This window comes from Ursus arctos, unplaced genomic scaffold, assembly GCF_023065955.2.
Source record: "Ursus arctos isolate Adak ecotype North America unplaced genomic scaffold, UrsArc2.0 scaffold_14, whole genome shotgun sequence".
In the NCBI taxonomy this organism is placed as follows: domain Eukaryota; kingdom Metazoa; phylum Chordata; class Mammalia; order Carnivora; family Ursidae; genus Ursus; species Ursus arctos.
Window position 1 is genome coordinate 39,418,340 of NW_026622808.1, and position 21,453 is coordinate 39,439,792.

General features: G+C 35.4%; 1 protein-coding gene across 1 annotated transcript in view; it reads right to left on the reverse strand.

Moving 5' to 3' along the window:
- DNAH12 (dynein axonemal heavy chain 12) overlaps positions 1–21,453 on the reverse strand; it is a 199,297-nt gene that overhangs the window by 36,922 nt on the left and 140,922 nt on the right. The window contains exons 52-60 of the mRNA XM_026501080.4: positions 20,994–21,134; positions 18,890–19,131; positions 17,733–17,880; positions 17,299–17,444; positions 10,945–11,159; positions 8,995–9,187; positions 7,079–7,271; positions 5,155–5,327; positions 2,498–2,638 (exon numbers count right to left, since the gene is read on the reverse strand). Of these exons, the coding sequence (XP_026356865.3) occupies positions 2,498–2,638; positions 5,155–5,327; positions 7,079–7,271; positions 8,995–9,187; positions 10,945–11,159; positions 17,299–17,444; positions 17,733–17,880; positions 18,890–19,131; positions 20,994–21,134 (1,592 nt within the window). The remainder of the gene's footprint in view (positions 1–2,497; positions 2,639–5,154; positions 5,328–7,078; positions 7,272–8,994; positions 9,188–10,944; positions 11,160–17,298; positions 17,445–17,732; positions 17,881–18,889; positions 19,132–20,993; positions 21,135–21,453) is intronic.

The window sequence follows — 21,453 nt, forward strand, 5'->3', positions numbered from 1 at the left end:
AGAAATAAAAAATGCATAGATTAGAAAGAAAAATCAAATTGACTTTGTTTGCAGGTGACATAATTGCCTATGTAGAAAATCCAAAAATCTCAAAGAATTGACAAAAAACTCCCAAAACTAATAGGCAATAATAGCAAGGTTGCCAGATACAAGGTCAACATGCAAAAGTCCGTCACTTTCCTATATATTAATGACAAACAAGTGGAATTTGAAATTAAAAACATGGTACATTTGCATTGTCACCCAAAAAAAGTGAAATACTTAGGTATAAATCTAACAAATCATGTACAAGATCTATATGAGAAAAACTACAAAAACATGATGAAAGACATAAAAAAAGAATTAAATGAATACCATGTTCACGAATAGGAAGAACCAACACTGTCAGGTTGTCAGTTCTTCCCAATTTGATCTATAATTCAAAATGCCAGCAAGTTATTTGTGTATAATTGACAAACTCATTCTAACATTTATATGGAGGGGCAAAAGACCAAGAATAGGTAACATAATATTGAAGAAGAACACAACTGGAAGACTGACATTACTGGACTTCAAGACTTTGATAAAGCTACAGTAATCAAGACAGTGTTGTATTGGTAAAAAAAACAAACACACAAATAGATCAATGGAACAGAATTTTGTGAATTTTCTATAAAGTACACCTTATATGAAGATGCAAAAGACCCAGAATAGCCAATACAATATTTAAGAAGAATAAAGTCAAGGACTGACACTACCTGACTTCAAAACTCACTATAAAGCTAATTAAGCCAATACTATAGAAGAACAAATATAGATCAGTGATACAGAAGAATCTAGAAATACACCCATATAAATATAGCTACCTTATCTTCAACAAAGAAACAAAGGCAGTATAATGGATAGTCTTTTCAACAAATGGTGCTGGAACAACTGGATATCCACATGCAAAAAAAAAAAAAATCTAGACAGAGACTCTTTACAAAAATTAACTCAAAATGGATTATAGACCTAAACATAAAATGCAAAACTGTGAAAGTCTTAGATCACATAGGAGAAAATCCAGGTGACCTTAGATATGTCAATGAGTTTTTAGATATAACACCATAAGCCATGAAAGAAAAAACTGATAAGGTGGACTTCATTAAAATTTAAAACTTCTGCTCTGCCAAAGACACTGTCAAAAGAAGGAGAAGGCAAGCCACAGAATGGGAGAAAATATTTGCAAAAGGCATATCTGTTGAAGGACTGTTATTCAACTCAGCAATAAAAAATGAACAATTAAACTGATTCAAAAGTGGCCACAAGACTCAACAGATACCTCAGCAAAGAAGATATAAAGATGGCAAATTCGCATATGAAAAATTCTCAACATCATGTGTCACTAGCAAATTGCAGAGACCACACTACACATCTATTAGAATGGTCAAAATCCAGAACACTGACAAGACCAAATGCCAGCAAGGATGTAGGGCAACAGGAACTCTTACTCATCGCCAGTGGCAAGCAATATGGTGTAACTACTTTGGAAGACAGGTTTTTTACAAAACTAAACACACTCTTACCACATGATCCAACAATCACACTCTTTGGTATTTAATCAAATGAGCTGGAAACTTACATGCACACAAAAACCTACATGCAAATGTTTATAGCAGTTTTTTTTTTTAAGATTTTATTTATTCATTCGACAGACAGAGAGACAGCCAGCGAGAGAGGGAACACAAGCAGGGGGAGTGGGAGAGGAAGAAGCAGGCTCCCAGCGGAAGAGCCTGACGTGGGGCTCGATCCCAGAACTCCGGGATCACGCCCTGAGCCGAAGGCAGACGCTTAACCGCTGTGCCACCCAGGCGCCCCTGTTTATAGCAGTTTTATTCATAATATTCAACACTTGGAAGCAACCAAAATGTCTTTCAATAGTTGAATAAACCGTGATACATCCAGAGAATGGAATACTATTTAGCGCTAAAAAGAAATGAGCTTACCAACCCATGAAAAAACATGGAAAGACCTAAGTGCATATTATTAAGTGAAAGAAACCAATTTGAAAAGGCTCTATTTCTTTATTCCTTCCTTCCTTCCTTCCTCCTTACTTTCCCTCCCTCCCTCCTTCCTTTTTTTCTCTTTCTTTTCTTTTCCCATAATCTCTACACCTAACAAGGGGCTTGAACTCACAACCCCGACATCAAGAGTTGCATGTTCTACCAACTGAGCCAGGTAGGCACTCTGAAAATTCTCTATTTCTTGACCTGGTTAGTAGTTACATAGATTTTTGCTTTATAAGAATTCACTGAAGTGTACATGAATATTTTGTGGACTTTTACATGTGATCCACGTTTTAAAGATCTAATAAACATCAAAACACCAATACTATTGTAGAGAAATGTACAAGTAAAATCATGACTTAAACAGAGCAAAAACATGATATCCTTCTGTGAGAAGCCATATCCTCATCAATTAGTTTTCCCAAGCAAGTTTTTTTTTTTAAAGAAATAAAAAAAAAAAGCACGTAACTTACAGAAGAAGATTGGCACATAGCAAAAAGGAAAACAGCAGCTTGTCCTTCTCAAATAGTGATCGGCATATATTACAATATAAGTTGTATGTGAAGTGGTCATTTAAATATCGTAGGCGCTTTTCCAAAATTTTGGATTTGTTACTGAAAGGTTGAAAAACAGGCAAATATATTGAGTCAAAGAAAACTTAGAGAAAGTAACACATGAATTAACACATTAAGCATCCACTGTTAAAAATATGAAACTACACACACACACACACACACACACACACACGAGTGCATATAAAACTGGTGAAATCTGGGGGCGCCTGGGTGATGAAGTTGGTTAAGCTAAGATCCTGATCTCAGGGTTGTGGAATGGAGCCCCGCAGCGGCTCTGCACTCAGCATGGAGTCTCCTTGAGTTTCTTTCTGCCCTTCCCCATCTTCTCAAATAAAATCTTTAAAAAAGAAAAAAAAACCTGGTGAAATCTGAATAAGCTCTTGAATTTCCTGGTTTTGATATTGTACTAGAGTAATGCAAAATGTTATCACTGGGGGCCGCCTGGGTGGCTCAGTCGTTAAGCATCTGCCTTCGGCTCAGGGCGTGATCCCGGAGTTCTGGGATCGAGCCCCACGTCAGGCTCTTCCACTGGGAGCCTACTTGTGTTCCCTCTCTCGCTGGCTGTCTCTATCTCTGTCAAATAAATAAATAAAATAAATAAAATCTTAAAAAAAATGTTATCACTGGAGAAACTGAGTGAAAGATACATGGGCCCTCCCAATAAGAAAAAACACAGTATAATTCTAGGAGAAGATGAAATTGGGTTTACATCATCTATTTTCAAAATTCTAAACTTCTTATTGTATTCCAAAATGACTGAGAACAATCAGTTAATTAAAAGATACCTATATTAAATCCCTATTAGCGTAAGATTTATTTTGGGCAGGGAACTGTAAGAGACAAAGACCTATGGAACATTTTTGTCCCAAAGAAACATCAAATCTAGATCAAGATGTATATATATTTTAAAAACACGAAAAGTCAGAAAATATATGGACAAAATGTTACTTCTGGGTGTGGTTACGGCTGATATTTTTCTTCTTTATACTCGTTTAAAATTTTCAATAATCATGTATTACTTTCATTTTTTTAGTTCAAAAATTTTTCAGTAACACTAAAAGGAATGTGAAATGATACACCCATTCTGGGAAATTTTGGCAGTTACTTAGAAAAAAAATAAACAAGCAACTACCACATGACTCTACCAATTGCACTCCTGGGCATTTATTCCAAAAATGAAAACTTCTGTTCACACAAAAACCTGTGCAGGCATATTTACAGCAGTTGTATTCATAACAGCTAAAAACTGGAAATAACCCAGATGTCCTATAGTACATCAATATCATGAAATACTTCTCAGCAACGAAAAGCAACAAACTACTGACACACGCAATAACCTGGATGAATCCCCAGAGAATGAAGCTGGGTGAAATAAAAAGCCAATCCTTAAAAGTCACGTGCCATATATGGGCACCGGGTGGTTCAGTCGGTTAAGGGTCAGACTCTTGATTTCAGCTCAGGTCATGATCTCAGGATCAAGCCCACATGCTGGACTCTCTGCTGAGCAGGGGAGTCTGCTTGAGATTCTTTCCCTTTACTCCTCCCTGCCCTCCCCCCCCAAGCTCTCTCGCTCTCTAAAATAAATAAATATATTTTTAAAAAGTTATGTGCTACATGATTCCATTTACATAACAATCTTGAAATGACAAAACTACAGAAATGGAGAATGGATTAGTGATTGTCAGAGGTTAAGGACAGGGTAGGGATGGGAAAGAAGTGGGTATGGCTGTAAAGCGGCAGCATGGGAATCCTCGGGGTGATGCAAGTGTTCCCTGTCTTGACTGTATCAACATCAATACCCTGGTTGTGATCTTGTACTATTGTAGAGGCTTCCAAGATGTCACCATTGGGGAAACTGGGTAAAGAGTACACAGGATCACTGTATAGTTTCTTTTTTTTTTTATTAAGATTTTTATTTTTTTAAGTAATCTACATCCAATGTGGGGCTCAAACTCACAACCCCAAATCAAGAGTTGCATGCTGTACTGACTAAGCCAGTGAGACACCCTGGGACTAAAACTTTTTAGAGATCTCAAGGGTGGAGAAAGGGATTGGAGTTGTCACCTAAGGTAAATCAAGTGCCATATTAGAATATTTAAAAGAGGTGGGTAGAACTAAAGCTAATTCTTCTACGCGTACATTTTGAGTAGGGGTGAACCAAAATTTAGAACAAAAAGGGGGCCTTCTCTCGCCCTTTCTTTCAGTTTTTCCATATTTTTTTAAAAAAGATTTATTTATTTTAGAGAAAGAGAGAGAGAAGGAGAGCACAAGCGGGAGAGGCAGAGAGAGAGGGAGAGAGAGAATCTCAAGCAGACTCCGTGCTGAGGCAGAGCCTGACACGGGGCTCAATCTCAGGACCCTGAAATCACGACCTGAGCCAAAACTAAGAGTCGGATTTCTGACTGTACCACCCACGCGCCCTTCAACTTTCCCATGTTCTTAAATGTTCTATGATGAATATGTATTACACAATAAGAAAAAAGTTATGTATTTTTTATGGAAAGGATGGTGAAAATCCAACCTAGAGAGGATGGATGAAGCTAGGGAATGTTTACCTGTCATGAATGGAGTTGATATAAAGGTTGACAAACCAGGTGAGAGAGTACTGGTACATGGGATCAATGTTAGCCAGGTCTGCAATGCTGAAGAACAAGACTGACGAATGTTTAGCAATGGCTCTGTAGCCTTCTCGAGACTCTGCTATTTTGAGTTCTGTTTTTTCTGCAATCTAGAAGAAGAGAAAAATCAAGATTAAGAAGTAGGAAACATGTTTTTTAATTATGTATTTTTCATGTCATAAAGTTTATATTTAAAAAAAATAGTCCCCAACTCAATGACAAAATTATAGAGGCATAGTTTATAAGAAAATGCTTTATTACGCAGAAAGAAAGAAAGAAAGAAAGAAAGAAAGAAAGAAAGAAAGAAAGAAAGAAAGAAAGAAAAAGAAAAAGAGGGAGGGAGGGAGGGAAAGAAAAGAAAAAGAACTAGGGAGGGAAGAGTTGAAGAAGAGAGGGAAGAGAACAAAGAATGAAAAATAGTTGAAAGTTGTGTTTCTTGGTTGGGGAACACCAAAGCTGTCAAGCTTTGCTTATTCTTTGCCTGAATCTGACCTGTGTCTACTAATGTCACTTGTCTTCTTTTATTTTAATAGGTCAGAGGGAGAAAGAGAGAATGTGCGCATGTGTGTTTAAGGTGTCAACACGCACACCAGAACCCAGCACAAAGTCTGGCAAAGTAGATATTCAGAAATAGTTCTTAGCTGATGGCGTTATACATTAAGAGTACTTTTTCAACTAGCTTCTCATATGTTTAACTTTTCTGGATATATGGGTGTTAGTTAATATTCAACCCCAAAAGAAAAACATTCTGCAAGATAACAGCTCTTCAACTGACAACTCAATCTGATAGATTATTATTCTATAGGAAAACCGTGTAGAGCACTTATCCACCACTTCTCTTCTTTGGACACACTGTCCACAGACTGCTGAATGAGTGTGTCTGTGTATCATGTTTATACTGAATTATCCTGTTTGTAGCTGATTCAATCAGGAGGTAGATATAGAACTGGACACAAGATAAGCTAAATCAATTTTTCTCCAGGGAATTGTACTTTAAGTACTAATGGAACCAAATTTGGTTCCTACATGCAAGACAAACGTATGAAGGAACAGATACAACAGTTTTACGGGAGAAACTGGTCTTCTTATGGAGCAGAGAGGCACAGATCCGGACTACCCAATCTTAGAGAGGGTCAGACAAAGAGCATAGAAACTTCCCATTTATTCTTGAGGCCTGTATATAATTCCGTCATTGGGAAAATAAAATGCCCCTTATATATTTTTTTTTATTTGAGTGTAGTTGACACACAATGTTACATTAGTTTCAGGTGTACAACATAGTGATTGGACAAGTTTATACATTATGCTATGTTCACCAAAGTGTAGCTACCATCTGTCCACAACAGCCAAACTGTGGAAGGAGCCAAGATGTCCTTCAAAGGATGAATGGATAAAGAAGATGTGGTTCATATAAACAATAGAACATTACTCAGCCGTCAGAAAGGATGAATATCTAGCATTTACATGGACGTGGATGGAACTGGAGGGAATTATGGTAAGTGAAATGAGTCAATCAGAGAAACACAATTATCATATGGTTTCACTCATATGTGGAACATAAGAAATAGTGCAGAGGACGATAGGGGAAGGGAGGGAAATCTGAAGGGGGAGAAATCAGAGAGGGAGACAAACCATACGAGACTCTTGACTCCAGGAAACAAACTGAGGGTTGTGGAAAGGGAGATGGGGTGGGGGGATGGGCATTAAGGAGGGCACGTGATGTGATGAGCACTGAGTGTTATATGCAACTGATTAATCACTGAACATTGTATCAACAACCAATGATGTACTATACCTTGGATAATTCAACTTAAATAAATAAAAAAAATTTTTTTAAAGTTTGCTAGGATTCTTTTCTCACCTGCTGTTTCTTTGTTATCTCATTGGACATCATTTTAGCGGAGTCTAAGACTTTAATTGCACTTTCATCTTCTAAAATGTTCCCTTCTGAAGACGATAGTGTTTCCAAAATTTTTTTCTCTATATCTTTTAGCTGTTTCTTATTAGCTGCAGACTGAAGAATAAGGGCATTTCGTTCCTCTTCTAATTCTGGTCTAAAAAGATAGAAACAATTAGTTTAAATTTGTAGTACTTTAATATCTAAATATTAGATATCACAATTTTGTAGACATTTAAATAACTTTGTAGACATGTAACAGAAACTAAGATATGTAACACAAACTTTATCCCAAGGAAAAAAGTTATTTCCATACAAATGATAATTTGAGAAATCTGAGCAAAAAAAGATCACTAATTGTATATATATAAAATGTGGCAATAACATGTACTACAGGAAGTCTAAGAATGTGTTAAGTTTATCCATATAGCTGAGATGGTTATACGAGGACAGGAACTGAAGAAGAAACACAATAGTCAACTTCTTATTTATTCCTTGGCTCTGTCATATTCAGTGTTATTTTCATCATGTCTTCCACAAGAGCAGAAAAGATGACTTGTCATACAATTGCTTTTTCAAACAAAAAATAAAACTGGCACTTAACATATTCTCAAAGATAGTATAAAACTTCAAAATAACATAAGTCACCATTTTATAGGATATGTTAGGACATGGTTCTGTCTTGGATATTATGTAAGGAGGATTCATATATTGGAAGTAACAAAAGTACCTCATGATTACATAATATCACTTATAATTTGATTTCATGTAATAGACTGCTTGATAATGTTATGTGAAGCTCCAAGTGGAATCAAAGATTTCCTTCAGGAAGTAATTCTTTACTAGTAGCCCTATCAGGTATCTTAGTATCTTTTCTCTTTTAAAAAATTAACACATCCTAGTAATGGAAAAATACATAAAGAGTAAAAAAAATAATTACCCATGATCTTATCACCCTCAGAGATGATCACTGTTAACATTGACATATTCCCTCCCAAACTTTTTAGTGTGTGTATATATATACACACATATATATACACATATACACACATATATACACACATATATACATATTCTATTTATACATTAACTATTTTTTATAAAATATTACTCATACCATACATATATACATATACACATAAACATACATACACATACATATATACACACATATATATACATATATATTTATACATTAACTATTTTTTTACAAAATATTACTCATACCATGTATAGTTTTGCATCCTGCTTTTTCATTCTTATCTAAGTATTTCATCACTCATTCTTATTTCATTATCTCACTATATTATTCCAATATTTCATTATTTCAGTGACATCCTGCATTTAAATCTTTGAACTCATTTCTGATTTTGTCCACAGCATATATTCTTCTGAGTGAACATTTTTTGCTCAAACAATCAGATACAAGTCAGAAGTCATGGTATGTCATCTGAATCCTACTACCCATACTAAGAGCCCAGTACAGTATGGTTGACTTATAACTTACTTGTTATAGAATGGCAATTTTACTTTTTTTTTTTTTTTTGAGAGAGAGAGAGAGAGTGCACGGGAGCACTGGGGGGGGGGGGGGAGAGAGAGAGAGAGAGAGAGAATCTTTAGACACTCAGCATGGAGTCTGAAGTGGGGCTTGATCTCATGACCCTGAGATCATGACTAGAGCCAAAATCAAGAGTCAGATGCTTAACCAATTGAGCCACCCAGGTGCTCCAAGAATGGCTATTTTAAAGGATTATATACTTAATTTATAATAAGAAAATGTAAAATTTGACAAGGTTTTGAAATAATCACATAACAGAAGTATTAATGGCCTACAAATATTCCTCTCTAGACCATTTGGAATCATATAAGAAAATACATACCTCTCCTTTGCAACAACGATACCTAGTAACTGATCTTCAAGTCCTTCTGGAGTTATCATGAAATTGAGTAAAGATACCTTTGTAGCCAGTTCTGGCATATAGTGTGGATTTCTCAGTTTTGTGGTGATATAAAACTTGAAATCAAAGGAATACTCAATAATGACCTCACCAAGTCTGATGCAATCAATGCCACCTATATTTCAGAAAACAAATGCATGATAAGTAAGCCAAAGTTGTATAGCCCCTCCATGTTTCTTTTTTTTTTTTTTTACTATAAGAATGAAGGATTTTTTTAAAATGTTATGTTAGTCACCATACAGTACATCATTAGTTTTTGATGTAGTGTTCCATGATTCATTGTTTGTGTATAACACCCAGTGCACCATGCAATACATGCCTTCCTTAATACCCATCACCGGGTTAACCCATCCCCCCAAAACCCTCAGTTTGTTTCCTGGAGTCCATAGTCTCTCGTGGTTCATCCTCCCCTCTGTTTCCCCCCTGCCTTCATTTTCCCCTTCCTCCTCCTAATGTTCTCCCTGCTATTCCTTATGTTCCACAAATAAATGAAACCATATGATAATTGTCTTTCTCTGCTTGAACTTATTTCACTTAGCATCATCTCCCCCAGTTCCATCCATGTTGATGCAAATGTTGGGTAATCATCCCTTCTGATGGCTGAATCTGCTGAAGGGCATCTTGGCTCCTTCCAGTTTGGCTATTGTGGACATTGCTGCTATGAACATTGCCCCTCTCTCTATGTTAAGGTTGTTCTTAGGTTACAAGTAAAAGGCTCTAAAGTACTTTAAAATAGAACAGAGATATGACAAAATCATAGGCACAGAGGCAAGTAAGCAATTACACAGCAGAACTCATTCATTCTGGGGTGGCATGAGACATTTTCTCTGGTTGTCTTGGAGCCTTCTAAATCAAGATTCTTTTTGATCTTACCTCCTCTATCAATTTTCCATCATGATTCCAAGATTATTTGTATATGACTGAAGCTCCTAAGAGTACTAGAGTTTATTATGGAAAGAGCCCAAATGTCCATCAACTGATGAATGGATAAAGAAGATGTGGTATAAATATACAATGGAATATTACTCAGCCCTCAAGAATGAAATCTTACCATTTGCAATGATGTGGATGGAGCTAGAGTGTATTATGCCAAGCAAACTAAGTCAGTCAGAGAAAGACAAATACCACATGCTTTCACTCATATGTGGAATTTAAGAAACAAAACAGATGAACGTAAGGGAAGGGAGAAAAAAACAGAGGGAGGCAAACCATAAGAGACTCTTAATTACAGAGAACAAACTGAGGAGGTTGCTGGAGGGAAGGTGGGCAGGGGATGGGCTAAATGGTTGATGGGTATTAGGGAGGGCACTTGTTGTAATGAGCACTGGGGGTTATATATAAGTGATGAATCACTAAATTCTACTCCTGAAACCAATATTACATTATATGTTAACTAACTAGAATTGAAGTAAAAACTAAAAGCCAAGCATGGAAAAAAAAAGTCCTAAAGTTTGGCAGAGATAAAATTTTTATAAGCGGAAAGATGTAAAGTGGGCAATGTCTACCTAAAGTCAACTCTAGTGCATACTAACCATTACTATTCATAATAATGGACTTTGTGAGCTCCATGGTCACAAAACAAGGGGATTTCAGGCTGGCTTCAACTTCTTTCTGTTCTCTACTGAATAACAGTCTAGATAACAGTGGTTAACATAATGACTAGAGGGCAAGATACTTATTCTAGATTATCTGACCAAAATTTATGCCTGGTATTTGTTCCAAATTTCCTTTCACACATAACAATGACACAGAAATTCTGAGTTATTAACATTATACATAAATTTATGTAGTGGTTTTCTTGCCTCAAAGATATGCCTCAAAGATCATCAAACCATCTTTCAGTTCTACCGACTAATATTAATGAACTTCTACCTTGCTTAAAAGTTTGTCTAAGTAGTAAAGGCTCCAAAGATGGGTCCAGTTCTTCACCAACATTTTCTAGTAGAAGAGGAGTTCCAAACTGAATACAGTTTTCCAATGTTCTCATATAGTCTGCATCAGATAGCTTAATAACACTAAGCTGATTTTCTCTTTCAGAGTTTTTGATCCACTTATTGGCTTGACCCTGTGGGTCAATCATTAAAGGCCTAGAATATAACAAGAGACATTCTGAGGGGAATAAATAGATGTTGATATTTCTTTCAAATTATGTAATTTAACAAACATCACCATCAATCTGTACAAATGCAAAGTGTTTCATATACATTATCAGGATTAATCATTACAAGAGTCCTTTGAGAGAAAGGTAAAAAGGAGTTTTATTGTCATTTATTTTTGTTTTTGTTTTTTTGTTTTTGTGGGTTTTTTTGTTTTTTTAAAGATTTTATTTATTTATTTGACAGAGAGAGACAGCCAGCAAGAGAGGGAACACAAGCAGGGGGAGTGGGAGAGGAAGAAGCAGGCTCCCAGCGAAGGAGCCCGATGTGGGGCTTGATCCCAGAACGCCAGGATCATACCCTGAGCCAGAGGCAGATGCTTAATGACTGTGCCACCCAGGTGCCCCTACTGTCATTTATTTTTGAAATGAGGAAATTCAGTCTCAGGGAATACTTTGTCCAAGTTTCCAAAACTAGTTCCATGTCAGAAGTAGAATCTTGTGAACCTGTAAACTATGCTCTTTGCAATACAATGCAGTTTTCATGGTAATTTTAATAAATGACATCTATTAACATAATATAAAAAATAAGTCTATTTATTTGATAAAAATTTAAAATAAGAGATCCACGAGCCTATAATGGATTTCCTCAGGTTATGAGAACCATAAACTAAGTTTCCAAATTTTGTCTGGTATATAGTTGAGATCTATTTAGTAAATTTTTCTATATAATTATGGAAAAGGCTTTGTGTTTAAGAGCAAATAATTCATGGTTTCAGATATTTAAAATATGACATGCTTTCTTCTTCTCCAGTGATGATACTGACTGTCCTAGGTTCCTTTTATATTCAGTACACTGCATTAAATCATTTTTGAAAAACATTAGTACAGGGGCACCTGGGTGGCTCAGTTGGTTAAGCATATGCTTTCAGCTCAGGTCATGATCCCAGAGTCCTGGGATCAAGTCTTGCAATGGGCTTCCTGCTCAGCAAGGAGTCTGCTTCTCCCTCTGCCTGCCACTCCCCCTGCTTGTGCTCTTTCTCCTCTCTCTCTCTGTCTCTGACAAATAAAATCTTTTTTAAAAAGTATAGAAAAGGGAGTTTTTGTCTCAAGTTGTTTTGGCTTTCTCAGACATTGTCTTTCTGTTTCAACTTCTAGGGATAAACTCCCCTTTCCCTTTGCCTACAGAAAAAAACCTCTTTAATCAATTACTATAAGATAATGCTTTTTAAAATTTTTTCTTTCCTTTCCAAAGACAAAACAATCAGCATTTTTCACAGAGCCAGAACAAAAAGTCCTAAAACTTGTATGAAGTCACAAAAGACCCCAAACAGCCAAAGCAATCTTAAAAAAGAAAAGCAAAGCTGGAGGCATCAGAGTTCCAGACTTCAAGTCATATTATAGCTGTAGTGATGAGGACAGTATGGCACTGGCACAAAAACAGACTCATAGATCAATGGAACAGAATAGAAAACCCACAAATGAATCCACAGCTATATGGTCAACTAATCTTTGACCAAGCAGGAAAGAATGGAAAAGACAGTCTTTTCAACAAATGGTGTTGGGAAAACAGGACAGCAACATGCAAAAGAATGAAACTGGACCACTCTCTTACACCATACACAAAAATAAATTCAAAATGGATGAAAGACCTAAATGTGAGAGAGGAAACCATCAAAATCCTAGAGGAGAACACAGGCAGCAACCTCTTTGACATTGGCTATCACAGCTTCTTACTAGATAGATCTCCTGATGCAAGAGAAACAAAAGCAAAAATGAACTATTGGGATTTCATCAAGATAAAAAGTTCTGCACAATGAAGGAAACAATAAACAAAACTAAAAGGCAACCTTCAGAATGGGAGCAAATGACATATCAGATAAAGGGCTAGGATCCAAAATATATAAAGAACTTATAAAACCCGACACCCAGAAAACAAATAATCCAGTTAAGAAATGGGCAGAAGATGTGAATAGAAATGAAAAGAAACAGACTCATAGATGACACAAATGTTGGAAACATTAGACAATAAATTTTAAAATAACTGTGATTAAAATGTAAAAGAGTTAGTGGAAAAGGTAGATAACATGCCTAAAGAGATGATCTTCAGCAGAGAGATGAAACTACAAGAAAGACTTAAATGGAAATACTAGAAATAAAAAATACAATGTCAAATCTAAATAATTCCTTTCATAGGCTGTGGTAGTCTCAACATAACCAGATAGTCTTGTAGAATTACCTAGATTGAAACTCAAAAAGAAAAATAAGAATGATTAAAAGCAAAACAGAGCATCCCATAGCTTTGGGACAATACCAAAGTGACTTACAAATTTAAGTGATACTAGAGAGAAAAGAGGGAGAAAATGAAATAGATCTGAGAAGCTCAGAGAACTCATTCAGAAAAAATAACAAGAAAAACACACACACACACACACACACACACACCCTTACACACATTTACCTAGACACATCATTGTCAAACTGCTGAAAACTAAAGATAGAGAAAAATCTGAAGATCGTCAGGTGAAAAAAAAAGTCACATTACATAAGGAGGAACTAAAATAAGACTTAGAGCAGAGGTCTTATCAGAAACTATGCAAGCCAGAAGCAATGGAATGACAACTTAAAAGTAAAAAAAGAAAAAGAAAAAAATACCTAAAAACCCATCAACTCAGAATTCTAAACCCAGCAAAAAACAGCCTCCCAAATGAAGATGAAATAAAGAAAAAAATGCTGAGTGAATTAATTGCCAACAGACCTATATAAAGGATGTGTCAAAAATATTCTTCAGGAAAAACTTTTAAAAAAATTCTTCAGGCAGAAGAAATATAAAATCAGAAACACAAAGAAAGAAATGAAGAGGTCCAAAATGAGGGGAAAAAATGAAAGTAAATATAAAAGACTTTTTTCCTTATATTTAATCATTCTAACAGATAAATTATTGTCTAAAGCAAAAAGAGTAACAATGTATTATGAGATTTGTGACACATGACAAAGTAAAATATGCAACAACAGCACAATAGGAAAGATATACTGGAATTATACTGTTGAAAGGTTCTTGTGCTATATGTGTAGTAGTATATTATTATTTGAAAGTATTCAGTGGGAAATTGAAGATGTTTATTGTAAACCCTAGAGCAAACACTAAAAATAAGGAGTATATAACAAATAAACCAATGAAATAATAAAAAACTTCAATTAATCCAAAGCCATGTGGGAAAAAAAGATAAAAGGAATAAAGAACAAAAGAGACAAAAAAGAACTAGCAATATAGATTTAAATGTAAATGTTTCAATAATTCCATTAAGTATAAATGATCTAAATACTCTGATTACAAGTGAAGAGAATTATGTCAAATTTATATTAATTCAAAAACAAAAACAGAAAAAGGCAAAAGCTTGTTTCACCTCCTTTCTCCATTTAAAACCCTCAAATTGTTGGAAATGTTCTGTATCTTGATTGTGGCAGGGATCATATGATCATTAGCCTTAGTCAAAATTCATAAAATAGTACACCTAAAAGGGATTTTTACTATATATAAACCATACCTCAATAAATCTGACTTAGGAATTTTTTTAATGAGGAAAACAAAGACATTTTCAGACCAATTCACAAGTTCTTTCTAAAAGAAACACTAAAGGGACAAAGGTAGTATTAAAAATCCATGAGGAAAAAAGCAAGCACCAAAGCCCTAATCGTAAAAAGTACGCTGTTTTCCCAGCTTATGACTCCTTCTGAGAACTACATTCTTGACCTCCAACACCCATGTTTGTTACCATAATGGCTTGGTCCCAAGCCATAGATGACTAAACCTAGGTTGGATATTTGTCCCAAGATAAGCCAATCAGATTTTTCTGTCACAGGAATTTGAAGTTTGACTTGATGGTCCTGGTTAATCTATATTTTTCAACTGATGTGTTTTGTGAACTTAGGAACTGAGGCTTCCATGGTGAGCAGCCATATGCACAGAGAAACAGAGATAGACCACATCATTAGAGATAAACTAATGAAGCAGCTATGCAAAGAATAACACAGAAGAGTATTCCTATATCCTAAAAGACAGAAGACTCAGACCAATGTTCACCTTCCAGAGGCCTTGTGGCCCAAACTTTCTCTGAGGTACACTTAAGAAAGAGTAACTAAAAGAGTGAACATTAACTACTTTACTGGGTTTTGCTGTCTGGAGTTACAGAGAGGAGACTAAGCCTCTGTGGCCACTTATATTGCTGTCAAGAAGGATGACAGCCATAGGTGACTAGACTGGGGTCAAGTGGCAAGAAGTGAAGTCTGAGCTATAAGGATGGCGATAAATCCTTTAAGTCACCCAGCCCATGGCCTGTGGGCCAGTTGGTCCACAAATAACAGGTAGAAAGAGTAACTCCATTGAAATATTACTTTGTTAGAAGAGTGAGCTTTTTGCCAGAAAATGACAGATTGTTTTCCTCAATTTACATACGACTCTGAAGCCTCTGGTTTCCTCAAATTTTAATTAAGATATAAATATACCAACAGCATTTTCTGAACTGCAATTTTAAAAATCTGAATGGCCATCAATAGATTGAAAGGAGTTCTAAAACAGAATTATAAAAACTTGGGGTATAATATTCTGTTAAGTAGAACTTTCTCTGCTCTACCAAAGAACATATTTTTTTGAATAGCTAAATATACTTTCTCAGATTATGATAAATTTACTCTAATTATCTAGAAGTTTCCATCTAAGGATGTTAACTAAGCAAAATTTGAGTGGATAAACACTCAAAATACAATCATACATGTTCTTATTTTGTTAAAACAATACTGTCAATATTAAGAAAACTTAGATGCCTTGAAGTAAGGTTTCCAAAGAAAATAAACACTTTCAGAATGTAAGATTTCCTCATATGTATCTCATATTCCACAAGATGACTAAAATTTCCATTACAGTTTTAGAGGTAGTGAATGTGATATCCTATTCCACACACTTCACAAAGTAATTAAGAAACAGGGATTTGGAAGTTAAATTGTTTGGGTTAAAATTCTGACTCCACCATTTTAGCTCAGTTATCTACTAAATTTCAAATTATTAAATCATTCCAGGCCTCAATTTCCTCATCTGTAAAATGGAATAATAGTAATCTCTAACTCATGGGAATTTTTGAGAATATAGGGCACTTAAAGCAGTACCTCATGAATGTAAGAACTCAACAGTATTTATCACAGTATGTTTGAGATATAGTCCCACGAAAAGACTTAAAATTAAATGACAACATGGATAATCATTTATAGGAAATGATTTCTCAGATAAGAGTAATTTCCAAGTTTTTCAAAGTGATATAAATAAAAGGATAATAAAACCATTTGAAAAGTTCATACAGTTGTCACACTATGTTAGCAATTAAAGATATCCATTATATTGCATAAATTATCAAGTTACAATATCTTAAAAACAGATAGAAATACCTAGTTAAGATAAATACAGTGAATAGTCAAAAACTGGAAAGAGCCCAGGTGTCCACCAATAGGAGAATGCATGGTGATATAGTCCTACAACGGAATATTACTCAGCAACAAAAAATAACAACTTTATGCTTTGTGGAAGATGCCTTACACAAAGACTATATACAGTATGATTCTGTTTATATGAAGTTCTAGAATAGGCAAAATTAACCTGTGGTGGAAAATAATCAGAGCAATAATTTCCTACTGTGGGGTAAGAGAAAGGATTTACTGGGAAGGGACTTAAGAAAACTTCCTGGATATTAGTCATGTTCTGTATCTGTATCAAGTCTACACTTTTGTTGGAACTCATGAATGGTATACTTAACTCTTGTGTATTTCATTGTACATAAATTTTACCTCAAAAGAAAAACAAACAAACAAAAACAACTTAAATTAATGATATGCATGCTGAAGCATTTGGGGGAAAGTATAAACATACCTGCAACTTATGTTGCAATGTATAAAAAGGATGAGTTGACGGATGGATAGAGGGATGGATAAGTATGTGATAAAGCAGCAAGAATAATAAAATGTTAATCGCAGAATCTAGGAGGTGGTGGGTATGTGGGTGCTTACTCTAAAGTCCTATCAACTTTTCTCTATATTTAAATACTCTCAAATAAAATATGCGAAAAGTACTTTATGTTCCTTACCAACGCCTGGAGTTATTAACAATCACTCCATTATCTATGGAGAAAGTATCTGTTGGCAACCCAGCAATATTCCAAGCTCTAATTTTTACTGGATCACCCAGAGTCTTACTCAATGAGAACTCCTCTGAACATGGAATTTTTTTCTCCTGTAAGAAATAAACAAATACCTAATGTTTTATTTCATCTTGTTGGTTGAAATATTTTTTAAATTATTGATTTGTCATTAGATATTATTTAATAATTCTAAAAAATAGAAAAAACTGAATTGAAAGTTGGACTATAAAAGTATTTTACTGATCAAGAAGAAAAAACAAGACCCTACACTTTCAGCTATTTCTTCTCTTCTTCATCCTTATTACCATCTTTTTCTTCACGACACCCTAAAACATACTTTGAATATTCAAAAGGAAACTTATGAAATATAAAACTATTACCTTGCACAACTTGCTCCAATTTTCTGTACATGTTTGTCGAAAACCAGAAGTGAAAGCACCAAGATAGGCTATTACTCCTGCTGATACTAAGACATCACCAGTCAAATTTTCATATATTATCTGAAGGTCATCTGCAGCCTGAGACCATCTGTGAGATCAACGAAAGGCAAAAGAGCCTCACCACAGAGAATGATGGAAGACAGTAATAGAAAGGGTAAGGGACTTCTAGTCCATATTTTATAACAAAAAGCCATGAAATGTTGGACTCCTATCTATAAAATGAGGAGGCTGGGTCCCTTCTAGCACTGACATGCTATAATATATCGATGCTATATGAATGACAATCCACCTTTCATTATTAGCTTATTAGGCATTTCTTGCAGAACTTGACCCTTCAGAATAAGCAAGAACAAAAACAAAAACATGCTGGCGTTTTGTCTAATAATTTTCTCCAGGATGATTTATTTGGTCTAGTGGCCCTGCTATTTGTTTCAGTATTTACAGTTAGTCTGTAAAACATAAAAAAATTTGCAATTCATTACCAAAAATTCCACTTAAGTTGTATAAAAGCTGGCGTACTAGTGATAAGTTCGGTATTTTTTCCATCTCATGAACTTTACAATAAAAAAGTGCATTTCAAAACCATCTAATCTGCACTATGAAGTACTGTCAAAGGCCTATTTCCTTATCATGCTATTCACTCAGCACATATAATTAATAAATGAGATAGCTGGCTAGCCAGTACAAATAAATAGGTTAGGATAAAGCTAAGTGTTCTATTTACATCAGTTCAGTTATATCTTCTTTGAAATGAATTTTAAGAAAGTGAGCCCTATATCCACTACTTCCCCCCGGCAAACATTTTATTATGAAAAAATCTGAACACACATAAAATTGTCAAGAATTATACAATGATCGGCCACACACTCACCACTTAGATTAAAAATTATCATTTGCCTTGTAAAAAATTTGGAAACGAGTGGCAAACACCATCCTTGACATTGATATTCTGTTGGGAGATGCCTGGCCAGGTGCCTTGTTGAATGCCCCACATTCTAAACCAGACGCTTAAAAATCAGTAATCATAATAAACACCCAAAGAAAGTAACATATTCAAGCCCAACTTTCTTAAATGTTAAAATAAATAGAAATCTGACCTCGATTTTTCTCCGCCCAGTCCTCCAATTAGTTTTGAGGCTCTTTCAAGTTTCTTAGCACAGAGTTCCACCTGGTCTTCTAAACGAGCCTTTTCCTCAGTTTTCTCAATAAATGTTCTTTGTAAATTTTCCAAATGATGTTCTACTTCTGCCAGTTCTGCTCTCTTCTGATTTAAAATCTCCATTATCTCAGCTAAGGACTTCTGAGCTTCTGCTAAGCGGGCTTTCTTAGGAGCCACTACCTGTTTGGGAGCAATACATGCAGCTAGGATGTGTTCTATTTAAAACTGACACCTGTATAATCCTTTATAGACATGATGGGTTAAAAGCGATTATTATTATAAATACATTTGTTACTGATAATAAATTATACAAAACAAACATTTTGCCTTAAATCTTACACATTTTTTTTTACCTAAAGTAAAATGTATTTATATATCATATAAAATATATAAAACATTCTGGACTAGCAAATGATCATCTATAAAATAGACTAATTATTCCAGACTAACAAAATATTATAATATGTAGCAAAAACAGTACAAGATATAGCAAAATGTCTCAAAATAATGAGAAGTGGCCATTTAAACTGTTGCCAAAATCAGAGGGAAAAAAAACATGTAGCAGAAATTACAAATGTTTCAAATACACGAATATGCTTTGTGTGTCTGGGGATGGCATTTTCAAGTCTGTGGTCTTCTTCCCAGTTGACTGAGGCACACATTTGCCTGGGGGGGGGGATTAAGACTATGATAATAGAATTACAAGGAGAAAGAAAGCCTTGATGTTCAGTTTCACTACTAAAATTGAATTTTCCTCAATTGAATTTTCCTTGAAAAGCCACACTTTGTTGAGAGAAAGGAGATTAACTAAAGTTCTTATGTTACTATGTTCATTAATATATGAGGAATGGGGTTTGGTCAACTTGATCAGGGAGTGTATTTTAAACCACTGGTAGAAAGAATTTAGAAGATGACCAAAGAGAATATCCGCCAGTTTGAAAGAAGGAAGATCTAAATCTTCTGGTTCATTGCCATGAATGAAGCTGATGGCAAAGAGGGAAGGAGGAGGCAGGGATCAGACACCAAATGTCCTGTTTTCTCTCCTCGGGGCTGAAATCCTGAAAGGGGAATGTGTTAAATAAATAAAGAGCAGCGAGCTCCACTTTCTACTTTTGACTTCAGAGGAGACCTTACTGACTATCTCCCTCCAACCCTACCCCAACACCATGGGGCAGCTGCATCAGAATTAGAATGGCAGGTGTAGAGTGTAGAGTGGGATGTCGGAATGCCTTGGCTGCTCTGCTTCATCCTTGTGAGACATGTGGAAAAGAGCTAGGTTGAGCGCTCCAAAGCCTGCGATGGAGAGGGGACAAGATGTTCAATGGAAGAATAACCCCGATAAAATTAATTTTCTTTCTTTGACAAATCTACTCCTCCGAAACTAACAATCAAAATCCCTCTCTACAGGCACATGGACCTTACTAGGAATATCTTTCCAATTGTGACAACCTCATCATTTATCCTACATTCTGAAATTATTCTAAGCACATGCTACTGTGTATTTTTATCTGCCTTTTTATTTATATTTCCTGCTTCCCTCAGTAGAATTCTGCAAGCTACAGAGGGCAAGGCCAGTGTTTCCTTGGTCCTTTGCTAGCCAAATTTACAAAATGCTTTTAACCATTCTCCATACAAGATTCCTTACCTGTGCATGCCGCTGCTTCAGGGCAACTGTCCACGCTCTGCCTCTGAACTCTACTGGATCTTCTAACTTCTGACCGTTTGAATCAACTTTTTAATCTGCCACTGTGCCCTTGAAGTTTTGGCTTTTGCCCCAAGTCTCCATAGCTATAGGTCAGTCTGGCCGATTCATCCCTGTTCCCACAGCACCACCACTCACTACCACTAGCCAAGCCCAGGTTATAGCACACACAAGTGTTCTCTTCATCCACTAGGTACACAACATCTGATGTCTGTCCCGCAGCAAGATCAATTCTTTCTGGTGGGAGTTTTAGAAACTTCTTAACTAGTCACTATATGCATAGATTTTAATTTCTGGGAGTATTTCAATAGAAAATGAATGTGTTTGATCCTCAAAATACCTTTGCAACTCTGTCATACACTTCCATAGCCATAATCCACTTGCACAGACCCTCAGCTGCAGAAGAAGCTTTAGCAATCTTAGAAGCATCGAATTCAGGGTTTGTTAGGTATTCACCACGTATCTTCTGCATAACAGTCACCTATACAACAAACGTTTCCTTCTTAAAATTTCAACATATATCATACAATCATAAGATGAAAAAATAATCATGCATAGTAAAACATTGTGTAAAAAAGTTATTTTGTCTTTAAAAACCAAAGTCAGTACTTTGAGGTGATTTTAAAATAAGCATAATTGTAGCAGAAACACAAGTCATATTTGTGGCAAAATATGAAGGTTTACAGATATCGAAGCAAGACGTTTCCTCCAAAAAAAAAAAAAGACTGTTGGAGATTGGGAAAATATGTGGAAATGAGAAAAGAACAATTAAAGCTTAATACAAGTTTGGATGGAAAAGT